This window comes from Trifolium pratense, linkage group LG2 (assembly GCF_020283565.1).
Source record: "Trifolium pratense cultivar HEN17-A07 linkage group LG2, ARS_RC_1.1, whole genome shotgun sequence".
NCBI classification, from domain to species: domain Eukaryota; kingdom Viridiplantae; phylum Streptophyta; class Magnoliopsida; order Fabales; family Fabaceae; genus Trifolium; species Trifolium pratense.
Genome location: NC_060060.1, coordinates 48,506,971 through 48,522,084, shown reverse-complemented (window position 1 = coordinate 48,522,084; position 15,114 = coordinate 48,506,971). Strand labels below are relative to the sequence as shown.

At 32.9% G+C, this 15,114-nt stretch overlaps 1 protein-coding gene and 1 long non-coding RNA gene across 7 annotated transcripts; one reads left to right on the top strand and one right to left on the bottom strand.

Annotated features, from left to right (window-relative positions):
- Positions 1–2,189: 2,189 nt before the first annotated feature.
- Positions 2,190–5,817, bottom strand: LOC123907032. Of its 6 annotated transcripts, XR_006809078.1 has the most exons (8): positions 5,392–5,817; positions 5,242–5,300; positions 4,337–4,390; positions 4,164–4,247; positions 3,831–3,977; positions 3,296–3,627; positions 3,034–3,213; positions 2,192–2,696 (listed from the first exon to the last, which is right to left on the bottom strand). It is a non-coding gene; the product is annotated as an uncharacterized LOC123907032 (long non-coding RNA). The 6 variants fall into 6 exon arrangements; XR_006809079.1 differs by having other exon boundaries at positions 2,190–2,624; positions 3,034–3,627; XR_006809081.1 differs by having other exon boundaries at positions 2,191–2,696; positions 3,034–3,627; positions 3,831–3,957.
- A 6,708-nt stretch (positions 5,818–12,525) lies between these two features.
- Positions 12,526–15,114, top strand: LOC123907031 (receptor-like serine/threonine-protein kinase At4g25390). The gene has a single exon (XM_045957097.1). The coding sequence runs from the start codon at positions 12,828–12,830 to the stop codon at positions 14,868–14,870; it is 2,043 nt and encodes a 680-aa protein (XP_045813053.1). The 5' UTR covers positions 12,526–12,827; the 3' UTR covers positions 14,871–15,114.

Genomic DNA, 15,114 nt, shown 5'->3' with positions numbered 1-15,114 from the left:
GTAATTGAGAGTATGGCAGCATTGATGGAGAATGAAGCAAGGAATGAATTTAGGGTTTGAAAAAGAGAAGGTTTTGTTTTAGAAATCTAATCCCTGCGAAATGAGTACGATCTGCTTCAATCTATAGGGAGTGGATTGTCTCCCGTGAGCAGTTCCTCCAGTGGGATCTAGGCCATCCAATAAAAAAAATTAAAAAATATAAATAAAAAAAAAAGAGAGGAGGATTTAATGGTTGGGATTGAAACTGGAAAAAATCCAATGGATTATCCACCGGAGAAAATCCTTTCCCCAATCTATATATTCCAGTTTACCAGTTTAACACACATAAAGGTGGGAAAAAAATCATCGATAATTTTTTTTTTCTTTTACCATCAAGTTAATTTGGTTTGTGGGTTAGTTTTGGGTTTCCCTTTCGATCGCAGTTGCGAGGATCGAACGGTGGTCATTCCGTGAGTTTATATCAGTTTGTAGGGACATTACATTATATATGTAAAGGGTAGAGGTTCAAATCCCGGTTATTTCACTTATCCACGGTGAAATTTCTAGCCATAAGCTACTTGACAAAAACAAAAAAAAAATGAGCTTAACTCAGTTGGCAGAGATATTGCGTTATATATGTAGGAGGAGTCGAGGTTCGAATCCCGGTCATCCCACTTATTCAGGGTTGAAATTTCTACTTGATAAATTGTTTTAGAAAAATCATAGATATTCTTTTTTAAAAATAAATAAAAAAGTCATTTTCTGTTTGTTATTATCATAAAAGTTATTTTTTAAAAATTCAAAAAGCTCCTACACTTAAATTATTTAGTTTTAAAAAAACAGATTATAAAAAAGTTACTATGATTAGCTTTCATTTTGAGGTTAAAAATATTTTTTTTCCAGAATAATTTTCTAATAAATTTATGACAAATACTATTAAAATAATAAATTAGATTTTAAAATAATAAATTAGTTTGTCTCTAGTGTAAAGTGTGTTTTGTAATATCTTGAACTAAAAGAAGATTCGTATTAAACTTGAGTCAAATTTTGAGCTGAATTAATTTTTATTGAGTCGAGTCGAACTCAGACAAATTTGATTCGACTCATTTCTAGTCCTAATTCAAACTCGAAATTGGGATGCCGATCCTTAGTTTCCATATAATCAAAACAAACACAAAACAACCAAAGTGCACTTACATGGAATGATACATATCTTTTTTAACTTGACTAACATCCTGAATTGTATATCTACCTTGGACAAACTTTTAAAGAAAATTTATAACTCATTTGAATTTCACAAGACTCTGTAGATTAATTTCTATGATTACATACAAAGGATACCGGATTTACACTTAAAAAACAAACACAAAACATTTTTGCTCTTAATAATAAGAAAAGAAAAAAAAAAATTGCTCAAAAAATAGGTAAAATTATTTTGTTTTTTAGCAAAGGCAAAACTCTTTTTGTTAGGTCATCACTCCAAATTATAGGAGCACTCAGTATTTACTGCATATTTAATTTGAATATCATCACAATTGAATTTCAATGGCTAAAACTGTGTAAAATTGTTTTTTTAAGGATATAAAAAAAATATATTGTTTTTTTAATATTTAATCTAAATTGACAACAAATGGCAATTAACACGCAGAAGTCAATATCAGACAGCAAATTGGCAATAATATTACAAAGTCAAATATTATCTACCTAAAGAAAGAAAACAATAAATTTGTTTGGTCTCATATGGAACTAACAAAGTAAGGCACCATGATTTGTTTAAAGTGCGAAGAAGGATTCAAAGAAAAATTACCAAACCCACATACTATGTCATGACATGAATAAAAAATTGTACATTTTCACTACAAGAAAATACGGGATTAGCTACGACGGCGTTTCTAGCTAATTCGTAGCTAATCTCTAGTAAAACAGAGTTAGCTACCGATTTGTTGTGAATTAGCTGTCATATGGGGCGTAGCATGGATTGGGCGGCAAATCACCTATCAAAATATTTCCTAGCTAATTTGCAACTAATATAAAGAATATCCTAGCTAGTTCCCAATTAATACCTAGTTAAATAGTGTTCAAAAATTTGTGTTTCCTAACTAAATCGCTAGGATATTGTCACAACGATTTCACAATAAATCTCTAGCTAAATATCCTAGCAATTTCGCAACAATATCCAAGCTTTTCAAAAAAATTATAATTATAAAATGCTAATTATGAATCCATGCCCAAAATCCAAGCTAATTATCAATTATTTATCGTCTATTAAAAAAATCGAAACTGAGGCTATAAGCATACTTTCTAACCATCATATTTGCTTAAAACAAATTTGGTGTCTGCTTCAAATAACAAGTTAAATGGCTGCATGATAAACAAATTAAGTTCATTGGCTGCATTACAATTCACTATAATCCTAGAGGAAATATTCAATTTAAAATGCTGAAAAGTTTCCATCCAACAGATACAATGGCTTTGATTCCTTAAATCAAATACAAAAGGAGAAACCAATGTTTTTGACATAAACATAAGAATGTACCTGTGATGAGTAAACTTCTTGCCAGACATTGTTGAAAGGCCAGTAAGATCAGGTTCCATATATTCGAAAATAAGGTACAAGCTACCAGAAAGCTTTGAAGTAATTATTCCTTCAAAGCAACAATTTTGTTAGTTTCAAGATCGCGAGCTCTACAAACACTGCTGTAAGTTCCTTGACCAATCTGAAGTGTGATAAATAATAAAGATGTGATAAAGAATAAAGACATGAATTAACTAGCGGTGGATTATAGAAGATGAAGAAAAATGTGAGTAATCCACCCTTCCATCACATGCCCTTTGGGCCTCGTAAGATGAGGCAATTTAGGTGCTTTGTTCAGGTCAAAATAATATTAGAATAGGAATATGAACTCTTTAGACTTCATAAGCACAATCTATAACATGGATTATCCAAAGTCTTTGGCATCAATCTCCAAAACAAGCTATAGCATATACAACAGAGCAATCATAAAAGAAAATCAAAGTGATTCAATATCAATTGGTTGATCAAAATTTACTCACCAGGATCATCAAAATTTACTCTTTCTCCTGTAGAGAATTGGCAGTAGAAAAGGGCAGCAAGAAAATATAAGAGTGATGTAAGCAACAAAAATCCTCGGAATGAACCAAATAGCTCAACAAAAAAGCCAGCTCCGACTATTCCAATAATAGAAGCAACTGTTCCAGCAGTATTTGCCATTCCTAAAACAAAAAATCAAGACAGTATTCAATGTAAGGAATCTTAATCTATAGGTACAAAGACAAGTATTTTCTAACCTCTTACCAAATTTTGCACATATTTCATCCTATTTTACCGATAGTCATACATGCCACTACCAATAGTAAAAATTCCATATAATCTAATAATAGTCAATTCCAATGTGTTGTATGTATTAGCCCAAGTTCCATAAAATTCCACTGAAGGGTTTCGCCAGCGTTTATAATACCACCAAAGTAAAGCTTGGCCAATTATATTCAAATAGTTTCGTTCAAATGTCCAACATAGAAGCTCACCAATTTAGTTCCTATACTAGCAAATTCTAAACCAAACATATAGCTACCAGATTTATCTTTTACCAACTGCCACACAGGGTGATGTAATCAGAAATCAGAAACCTGAAAGTTCACAAGAAATCTAGAGTGACCGAAAGATTTCAAGCCAAAGGTTAATGTAAGCCAAGCAGAAGCAACCGAGGGGTTTTGTGCTGTTGCTAAACCAATGAGGCTAAGTCCATGACCAACAAAACCAATGGACTGCAGTGAAAGCTTAGAATTAGCAATATCCGTTAAAACTAATGCACACAAGTGTATTGACATACCTGCATAATCTTATGAGTCAAAGTCACACTTGTACCACTTTGTATCATCATATCTGACCAAAAGCCAGCAAGGTAATTCATGATAGCCATCACAACCCATCGAACGGCACTAAACTATGCCGCCTGCCTGATATCCACACGATATACCTATAATGGAATTCATTTACATTTACATGGAAACAAACAACCTATCATGTCTATAAGCTCTTTTCAGCGTACTTCAACAAACTCTTCAAGATATAGCTTATAAAAACAGCTAAGCACTAATATGAAAACAACTTGTGGCTTATCATATAAAAATTTATTCAATAAGCCATATAAATGGAATTTAACCTTTAGTGCCCATGTCTCCTCATATTTGGATGTTATAAGCATCAAGCTTATGCCAACAAGATGAAGTTCCTCTCTAGGTACAACCTGACGACAAGAATCAGTCAACAATATTAGGATTCAAATTGAAAGTTTCTTCTTACAGTTCCTTTACAGTCAACAATACAATTATATACCTTTAAAATTAAATTTAAAGTTCCTTCTTACAACTTGTTGAGTAGTCTTCCCACCTGAATAAAACCACAAATTCAATTATAGTATATAATAGAAGTTAATTGCATATGTATCCATGGTAATCTTCAATGGATCTGAAATTTGAACATAAAAATTACCACATCACTGATATTGTAGCATTAATCAAAATGATACAAACTCAAATTACCTCTTGCATATTATGAATTGACAAATAAAAGACATATGATATACCACATCATTGATACAAAGCTTTTGAAGAAAAACTAAAGGAATCAAATTATACAACAAGAAATAGATGTTTACGAACAATGATCAGTCAAACTAAATGGCTGCATTTTTCTGTCATTTTTATCATCATCATTATAAATGCCAAAAAAAATCATAATCACACTAAATCATGTGAACGTTACTCTCACAGCCAGTCTTACATATCAAATGCAGTGCCGCATACACAAGCCAATCAAGTTTATTAACATGTTTTGCAACTGATGGAAATGATAATCACACTTAATCAAGTGAATTTTACTGTCACAGTCAGTCTTACATATCAAAATCAACACCAAAGTCCTATGATCCTTTGCGCATAATGCACAAAATATTCAACTGAACACAATATAAAAATTATCAAAAGAAAACCTAGAGCCAACTCAAGTTCATAAGCCTTCAAATTAACACCAAAACAGTGTGATTCTGCGGTCCGTAACGCACTGTCACTATCAGTGTCATATATCAATCAAGTAACATTCAAAATCAACAACAAATTCATATGATTCTATGCGCATAACACACAAAATATTCAACTAAACACAGTATAAATTTTTTTTAAAAAAAACTAAGTTCATAAACATTCAATTTAACACCAAAGCAGCATGATAAATAACAATACCTTGACGAAATTTTCGGGAACTTTATCACAAATTGCAAGTCGTTTCGAATCTCTTACTTCTATCACCAAAATCTCAAATCAACAACCGGAAAAACACACAAAATCAAAATAAATAATTAAACAGTTAAATTAAACCGAAAATTCGTGTACCTTCAGTAATTGAAAAAATCGAATTGCGTTTTCGGAGTTAGATGGAGTTGAATCGTTGAAGTGAAATGAGAAAAACCTAGAGATGGCGAAAATTGTTGTAACGGAAGGAGTTAGGAGTCCGTTACTGTTAACGGAGAGAGGAGAATCAGAGAGCGAAGCAACGAAACGGACGAAATGGAGTAGTAGTGATAAGAGGTATCAGGATTGTTCATGGAGGAAGGGAATTGGATTGCGTTGTGATTCCGGCGGAGACATTTCCGATCTGCGGCGGTGGAATCTCTCTGTAACTGTGTGAAGTGAAGTGAAGTGAGAGAGGGAGAGTTTCCGAAATCGTTGGGTTGGAGAGAGTTCTCGAGAGTCGAGAGGGTGATTCTTTCTTTTCTTTTCTTTTTTATTTAATATTTTTTGTTGGAAAAAGGTGTTTTAGAATTTTCCTAAATAATAGTAAAGTAATAACTGTTACAACTATTTTGGTAGTAAAAAGTCACTTCTGTAACTTGAAATTAACCGCAAATATGATTTGTAGCGAAATTGTGGTAGCTAATCTGATATTTTCTTGTAGTGTTTCTTTGTGTGATTGTGGTATCTTCTAAGTGAAGGGAATCCAAATTACAAACTTTTTCACATTCCCCTACATATTTAAATAACTAGTATACAAGGCCATTCCCCTACGTATTTGAATAATCAGAAAGAAAAAAAAAGTTCCTCCAGTGACATATATAGGTGTTGCTGATAGTGGTGATGAGTTTGAGGTACGGTGGAGAAATAGAAAATGCAAAAATATTAGCATTTCAATGTTTAAATCAGTAATAGTTTAAGACGAGTGTGTATGAAATTAGATGAATTGTGTGTATCTTGAGGGTGAGAGTTGTTGGAATATTTTATTATATTCCAATAATATTATGTGGACAAATATCTTTATATAATTATATTAGTTATTTATCAATTATGAGTCTTAATTGATTAAATGATCAAATAAAGTAAAAGGCTAATTAATTAGATTTCTATTTAGAATTAATTAAGTAATTAATTAATTAGATATGAGCTCAATATGAGTGGATGTCAGGATGACTCATTTCGGGATAATGGGATCCGTAATTGGTCATCACCTTATATATAGGCTATGGTCCCCAATATACTGTAGATGAGCAAATAATTTCTTCTCCCCATCTGGAGAGAACACAAGGCATTAGGGTACCGGTTGAGGAAGACCACAAGCCAATGGATGCTCGTCGTCCGTCTCTCTCTCTTTGTGTTTTAGGATTACTACCAAGAGACTCTACGGTTAATTCATCTTATGGATTCGTCATCCAGATATTGCTAATATTAATCCTTGATAAATCAACATGTCATAGATCTTATTTTATATACATGCTCATATATATGTTTATTTGGCTTCCGCACTAAAGTAAGATTATGAATTTAATCTTTATCGTTGAACATGTTTTATGATTAAATTATTAAGTTAATTCCAATAAGAGTATGTGTATTTGTAGGAGTAGATATGCATAACAACTTTGAAGGTCCCACTGTATGAGTTATTTTCTTGTTCTGGGATATGGGTGACTGACATGGACCTTGGGACGTATTGGACTTACCTAGTATTATGAGTTTTAGTCCCCCCCCCCCCCCCCCCCCCCCCCCCCCGAAATCTTCCAATGGAATATAGTAAGGATTTGAATCGTATTATAGGCTGGAGCCAAAATGCTTTGTCAAGACGAATCTAATGAACGTGTTTGTTGACTGGGATTGACTTGAGCCCGTTGTGACCTGTAACGAATTCTTGGCTTTATGACTATTTCGCTTACTGCGTTGTGGCATGGACTTTGAGCAGAAGTGAAGAGACTTTTACGGGTGCTCCAAGCGCTACATTTCACACTTGTTAGTATGTGTGCAGTGACACGCCCGAGTATAGTTACGACATCATTTGGGTCGTTGAATACTTGAATTTGCTTTGATTTTTCTTTCTATCTGGTGCGTTGATCTTCTTCTAAAACAATATAAAGAAGCGGGAGTTTTATTTTATAAAAGCTTTTCACCTTTCTCTTTGATTTCCTGTTTTCTTCACCTTTCCTCGAACTAGGGTAAAATAGAAGAAAAAATGAAAACTCTTTCAACTTCTTCCACCGATGAATTCAATTCTTCTAGGTTTGATTTGGTTTTGCCCCATATCTTGGTGAAAAAATTGTTTATTCATCACTGACGGGATTGGAAGGATCCTTAATGAAGGTTGGCGCTCAAGATAATTAGGTAGTGTGCCCTACTAGTGACAAAGTGAGGATTTCTAGTCATTTAGATAGCACACGAGAACTAGCACCATAGTGATTAAATCGCTATAATCCCAACACATTGGAAACATTTTTCTAAAACGGTGACCGTCAGTTTTTTTTTTTTTAAAGAAAATTCGGTATATATATTGTCTAAAAATCGATTAATTTAAGAGATTAATTATTTTTTTGGCTTTTACCGTTAGTTTAATCTGGTTCGGGGTCAGTTCTGATATTAAGTGATTTCAGTCCATCCCGATCGCAGTTACGGGAGATCGAATCATGTTCCCTATCAAATTCACGTCAATCACCACTGACTAACTGACGATTGGTATTTAAGAGATTAATTTTACTGTTCCTTAATAGTGTTCAATTAAAATCATTTTACTCTGTATGAACTTTCTAAATATTCAAAGTTTCAAACAATATGTTTAATTCTTCAACTAACTATTTAAGTGAAATTGAAGATCAAAATTACCCTTAAAGTGGAGGTGATTCCCGAAGAGAAAATTGGGAATCAAATCAAATTACTCTTAAATCTAAATTAGTCTACAAATGAGAACAAGGGATAGAAGGGGAGGTGATTACATTCTTTTATCCAAATTTGTAAATTTGCTCATAAAAGCTTCTTTCGTGTTTTTGTGCAAAATTACTTTGGCAGTATAAATTAGCACTGCTGATATGCAAAAAGAAAGTATTGATAAAGTACTAGTATCTAATAAATATATTTTAAGAACAAATTAAATGTATTTATTATATTAAAAAAAGTATACAAAGTTGTAATTATTAGTCTTTACTTTGCCTTGCAATAGAAGAAAAACGTTGTCATAATGAACACAAGCAAATTAACAACCAATTAAGGAAAAAGTTGCAAATAAATAGGAAGACATGGGATATTAAAGATACAGTTGTAAAGGAAGAAATGGGATATTAAATGTTGGACTTGAGTACATAGGTTGAAGGTAGTAAAGTGTTTGATGTACAAATAAATTAGTTGATGAGATGAGACAATATTGTAGATAAATAAGCATTAGAAGTAAGATCTTATATTCATGTGAGTTTAGTTCAGTTGGTAGGAATATCATACTATATGTACAGGAGTTGGGGTTCGAACTCCAAACACTTCACTCATTCAGCTTTAAGGTGAATTTTCTAGCTAATAGACTATTTAAAAAAAATATATATATAATCTTTCTTAAACTGTTTATTTTTTACATAGATGTGGCATCAAACCTAGGCGGATGCTAGCGTGAGAGACTAAGTGATATCTCTCACCAGTGAGAAAGTGACTTTAAACCCTTGGATGTGATAAACCGCTGTGATTGTGTACATGGAGAGAGAAAAATTCCTGCTATTATAGCAGGTGAATAATACTATTATTTATTTATATCTCAAACTCTTTTTTACAGTAGAATTAGTTTCTTCCTTTTCTTTTGGTACAGAAAATGTTCTTTTTTTTTTTTGATAATCAGTACAGAAAATGTTCTTCTTTCTCAGAAAAACTCATCTTTTTGTAACCAAAAAAAAAAAGAAAAACTCATCTTTCTTATTCCTTTCCTTATCTCTACTTCTATATATTCATTGCGCTTCTTCCTCGCCATGCAACTCCACTCTCTAACCCAATTCTAAAACCCTAATCCCTAATTTTGACCAATCCCTTAATCTATGGTCCCAATCTCAAACACCTTTGATCTGGTTCTTCAATAAGAGCAAATATTGTCTTCTATTCAACCACCGCAACTTCGTCGGCAGCAAGGGCAGTAGCTATAGTGGCGAGATCGAATGAAGTGGGGAGAGCATTGTCTTGTTCTAGTGTGAGCCTCCATCGTTCTATGTTGACGGCGTCGACGAAACCTGATGAAATTGACATTGACGACCATGTTAAAGTTGACGGTGGCGGAACCTACAAAATCACATGAAACACAGATTAAAAAATACCAACTCAGATTGTCAAAAAAAAAAAAATACCAACTCAGTTTTGCAAAAATACCCTAAATTCCAAATTTATGTTTTCCCTAATTTTCCGTCAAAAATAAAAAATAAAAAATCCCTAATTTTGATTTTGAATTTTTTGGAATGTTAAGTTACTATGTTGTTCCCAAAAAACTATTTCAAGCTATTGTGTTGTTTTTGACTTATGAACTACGAAGCACTGACTCTGACATGACACTGCGACATCGTTAATGTAAAAAAATAAGATACCGACATCGTTACATATTTATAAAACATAAATTGATGATCAAAATGTATACATGTAAATCAAATTTGAGCAAGTTATTTCTTAAAATAAGTTATAAAACAAGTTATCAAACAAGATATGATCTACTATCAAAAAAACTAAAAATATGGTAATCAAAATGTAATGTCTTCAATCCCTCATTAATCAATATTATTGTTTCGACACATCTTTAACGCTTTTAGATATGTTTGATATGTGCCTAAAGAAATAAAAAAATAAAATTTTTTGGGACATTTGTCCGACACTTGTCGTATGAGTGTCTTACAGGTGTTCGACACCGATCAAAGGAGTGTCGAAGTAAAGGAAATATTGAGTTTTTTCTAACACCGATATGAGCTATCTGACACGTATCATACGTGTGTCATACGAGTATCAGACACCGCAACATGCCTAATCATAAAGGTGTCGGTGCTTCATAGCTTATGAACATATATTCTAAAGAGAAAAAATAATACTAACTTTTTTTTACATTCGTAAATAAATCAAAGTTTAAAAAAGTTTAAGATATTTGTCAAAAAAAAAAAAATTAAGATATGCATAAAAAAAAAATTTAAGATATAAATAAATAATAGTATTATTCACCTGCTATAATAGCAGGAATTTTTCTCTCTACATGTACACAATCACAGCGGTTTATCACATCCAAGGGTTTAAAGTAACTTTTTCACTAGTGAGAGATACCACTTGGTCTCTCACGCTAGCATCAGCCTCAAAGACCTAACCATGTTAAACAACATACTTATCTTATTTATTTATATTATGACATTATGACAACTATACTGTAAGTTACTAGGTACCAAGCAAATGGAGTCGCACATGTCTTGACAAAAATGTGTACATCCTAGCTAGTTGCAAATTTTTCATATTTGCATTTTCAAAAAATTTATATAACAATGTTTATAATTTAAAAACTAATAACAACTTTTTGTAAACCAAGATTTAGAAAAGTTTGAATTTCAGGTTAGTGGAATTTTTTTCGATTGAATGAATATTAGGTCAATATAAAAACAGTCGAATCTTTTTCAATTTTACTAAATTTTAAAAAATCAATTGAATGAATGTTAGGTGAATATAAAAACAGTCGATTTTTTTTCAATTTTATTAAATTTTAAAAAGATCGTAAAAATATTAGAATCAGTCAAAATTTAGTAAAATATGATAATTTGATATTTTATCAAGACTGACAGAAAGATGGGAAACATGTTCCGCACATTCCGTGACACACGTTGACGCCCCTAGACAATGTACATGTAGATAAAGGAAATTAGGAAAATACCTCAAAAAAGAAAAAAGAAGTGTTAGAGAAAATATTTAAAAGATTGTTCTAATCGTAATACTCCTAAAAAAATCAGATGAAACATGAGACATGGGAGAATATATTCGATAGTTATAGATTAATCAAATTTCATGTTTATAATTATAATTAACACGAGACAACAAAGTAACTCTGTCAATCACTTTTGATTAACTAACCCTCAAAAAGAAAAAATTATGTCAATTTATCAATCAATAAATTAAACAAAAGCACCTGTCTTGGCCACTGGCAGGCATACCAATCCCAATCCGGCAACTACCTCATCAAAAGTCTATCGATAAATAGTATACCCAAATTTCACAAACACACAACACAGTGTTGACTTTAATTAAATAGATAGATAAAAATAAGCTTGAGGAAGATATATACATTGATTATTTTAAACATATCAACAAAAACTAAAATAAAAATTGTGATGATTCAAAATTGTCATTTATAAGTCAAGTAGTATAATAAATAAAATTTCACTTTTTAAAATAATTAACTAAAGTGGCTAGAGTTTGTATTTTGAATTTATATATATATATATATATATATATATATATATATATATATATATATATATATATATATATATATATATATATATATATATATAGGAGGGATTAAATTACACTGGTGTAACAATTGAGTAATGTTACCCCCGCTCAATAACACTTTAACGAATACAGATTTTATAAAATTCACCGTTGGATTGAAAACGTATATCGTATAAATCATCTATGTTGAATTGTATAAAAATCTAAAATCGTTTGATATGCTTTTGAGCGGTGTAACATTATTAAAATAAATATCACATTATATATATATATATATATATATATATATATATATATATATATATATATATATATATATATAATGTGATATCTATTTTAATAATGGTAAAATTTTATTTGGTGCATTTAATCTATTAAAAAATAAAAAAGGTAGGATTCTAAAAAATTGATAAATTGGGGTTATAGAACAATTTTTCATAATAAATATAAGTGGGACGGATCATGTACATAATAATAAAAGTAAAAGTAATTCAATATTTTAAATGTTTTTTCTTAATTGCCGTTTTATCATGTACTTTTATATTTAATATTAATAATAATTTGCGGATCAAATGAACTTATCATCATAAATATAAAAATTAGTAAACAATATTAATAACTTAAAAGTGACACTCATAAATTCATAATAATAATTAAATGTTGCAATTAAAACAAATTAATTTTAAAACCAAAAGTGACCAATTTTTAAATTTTCTTGGAATAAATATTTTTCATAAATATGACAAATTGAGGTAATAAATTAATATTATTTTAAAATTTGTAAAAAATATAAAATTCCTCCTCAACTCCCAACTGCTACTTCTTCTTCTTCTACTTCTACTTCACCTAGTTCTTCCAATTTTCCCAAAACTCTCATAAAACATCACAACAACACAATTACATACACCTAACTAACTCATCAATCATCACCTCAATCTTCATCAACCCAAACAAACACAACCTTCTACCAAAATCCACATAACCTTAATAATCATAATCATAATCTCAAACACAAAAACCCATTTCCTTAAAACTCAACCAAACAGAACCTTTCTATACATTCTTTCATCTCCACCATGCTTCACCGTAAACTCTTTCAATCTCAGCCGTCCACTTCATCATCCTCACCACAACCACCTCACCATCACAACCACCACATCCTAATCCCTCTCCTCGCCGGAACCGCCGTTGTACTAACTCTCCTCCTCTTCTTCACCTTCCTCCGCCGCCGCACCCGAAAAAAATGCACATCACCATTCTCCATCACCGACGATGATCCACCCCACCGTTACTCCTACTCCCTCCTCCGCCGTGCAACAAACTCGTTCTCCAACCCACTCGGCCATGGCGGCTTCGGCACCGTCTTCTCCGGCACACTCTCTTCAATACCAATCGCTGTTAAGCTCATGGATACTTCCTCTCATCAAGGTGAACGCGAATTTCACAACGAACTGTTCTTCGCTTCAAAGCTTCGTTCTCTTTATATAATTCCTCCGTTAGGGTTTTCGTCTGATCCAAAACGACGTCGTTTTCTACTTGTTTATCCTTTAATGCAAAACGGTAATCTTCAAGATGCACTTTTGAAGCGTAAGTGTTCTGAACTTTTTAATTGGGAAAAAAGATTTGAAATTGTGTTGGATATTGCTAAAGGACTTTGTTATCTTCACTCTTTTGATCCTCCTGTTATACATGGTGATATAAAACCTAGTAATATTCTTTTAGATTGTGATTTTAATGCTAAAATCGGCGATTTTGGACTTGCTCGGTTGAAATCGGAGCCGGTTAGGGTTGATGTTGAGCTTTTGGGTATTGATAGTGATGATGAAATGAAGAAAAGGAATGAAAATGATGATTTGGAGTGTGGTGGTGTTCAGGTTGTGATTGATGATTGTGGATCTGTGGATAGTGTGCATACTGGTTTTTTTGAAGAGGGTGGTAATTTGGGTGTGGAGCAATCTTCGGTGGCTTCGCCGGAAACTGTTGAGATGAGAATGACTATGACAATGGCATTGGCGGCGTCACCGGGTTTTGATAAGGGGAGTGTAAAGAGTGAGAAGGATGTTGTTGGTGTTGAGGATGGTAAGAGAATTGGGAAAGGGTTGACGAGTAATTTGGTTAGGGATTGGTGGTGGAAACAGGACAATGAGGTCGCGGGTTTGACACCGGTTGGCGAAGGTAAGAAGGTGAAGGATTATGTGATGGATTGGATTGGTAGGGAAGTGAAAAGTGAAAAGAGTGAATTGGCGGGTGTGAAGATGGGTAAGCAGGAGATGAAGGAGAAGAAGAACAGGAAGCAGAAATTGGAATGGTGGGAATCAATGGACGATGAAAATTTTGGCGGGGTCGTGAAGAAGGAGAAGAAAAAGTCGGTGAGGGAATGGTGGAAGGAGGAGTATTGTGAAGAGGTTGCAAAGGAGAAAAAGAAGAGGAAGAAGAATAAGAAGACGAAAAAGGGTGTAGAAATTAACGATGACATTAGCAATGATGATAATTGGTGGATGAGTGATGATGCATTATATGGGGATAAAAAGAAGGAAAAGAGAAGAAGCAGGAATAATCGTGGTAGTGTCGATTGGTGGTTAGACGGATTTAGTGGTGAGCTATGGCGAGCACGCAGGAATAGCTTCGATTCAGCTAGTGGAGACATTCCAAAAAGTGGTGGTGTGAGTAGTACTCCAAGTATGAGAGGAACCATTTGTTATGTTGCTCCCGAGTGTGGCTATGGTGATGATGTCTCCGAAAAGTGTGACGTTTATAGCTTTGGGATCTTGTTGCTTGTTATCATTTCTGGGAGACGTCCACTTCAAGTGACCGGTTCACCGTTGTCAGAGTTTCAAAGAGCTAATCTTTTGTCATGGGCACGCCACTGTGCAAGAAACGGGAAGCTCACTGAGCTGGTTGACGAGTCTATTCAGTCATTGAATAAGGACCAAGCTCTGATCTGCATCAAAGTGGCTTTACTATGTTTGCTTAAGTCACCTGTTCGACGTCCTTCAATGAAGGAGGTTGTTGGGATGCTTAGTGGCGAGTTAGAACCACCCCAATTACCTGTTGAGTACTCACCTTCAACTCCTTCTCGCTTTCCTTTCAAATCCAGGAAGAAAGGCCAAGGCCGGTAAGTTGGTTAGTCACTATCACATAACCGATATTCATCATTAGCTACAGTAATATACTTGCAGTCGTAGTTTTCAAATGACAGTTTCTTGTATAGGGATTTATGTTCTCGCCATAGATAGAAGTTTACTTTCTTTTCTTTTCATTTTGGTTGCTTTTATTCTTGATACCACTATAGCATATGGTTTGGAGTTTGATCTTTGTACATTAACTTACTTCATATATATTTTTTCATACTGATTTGTAATA

Coding starts and splice junctions, on each gene's coding strand:
- LOC123907031 (XM_045957097.1), top strand. CDS start 12,828: ATGCTTCACCGTAAACTCTTTCAATCTCAGCCGTCCACTTCATCATCC.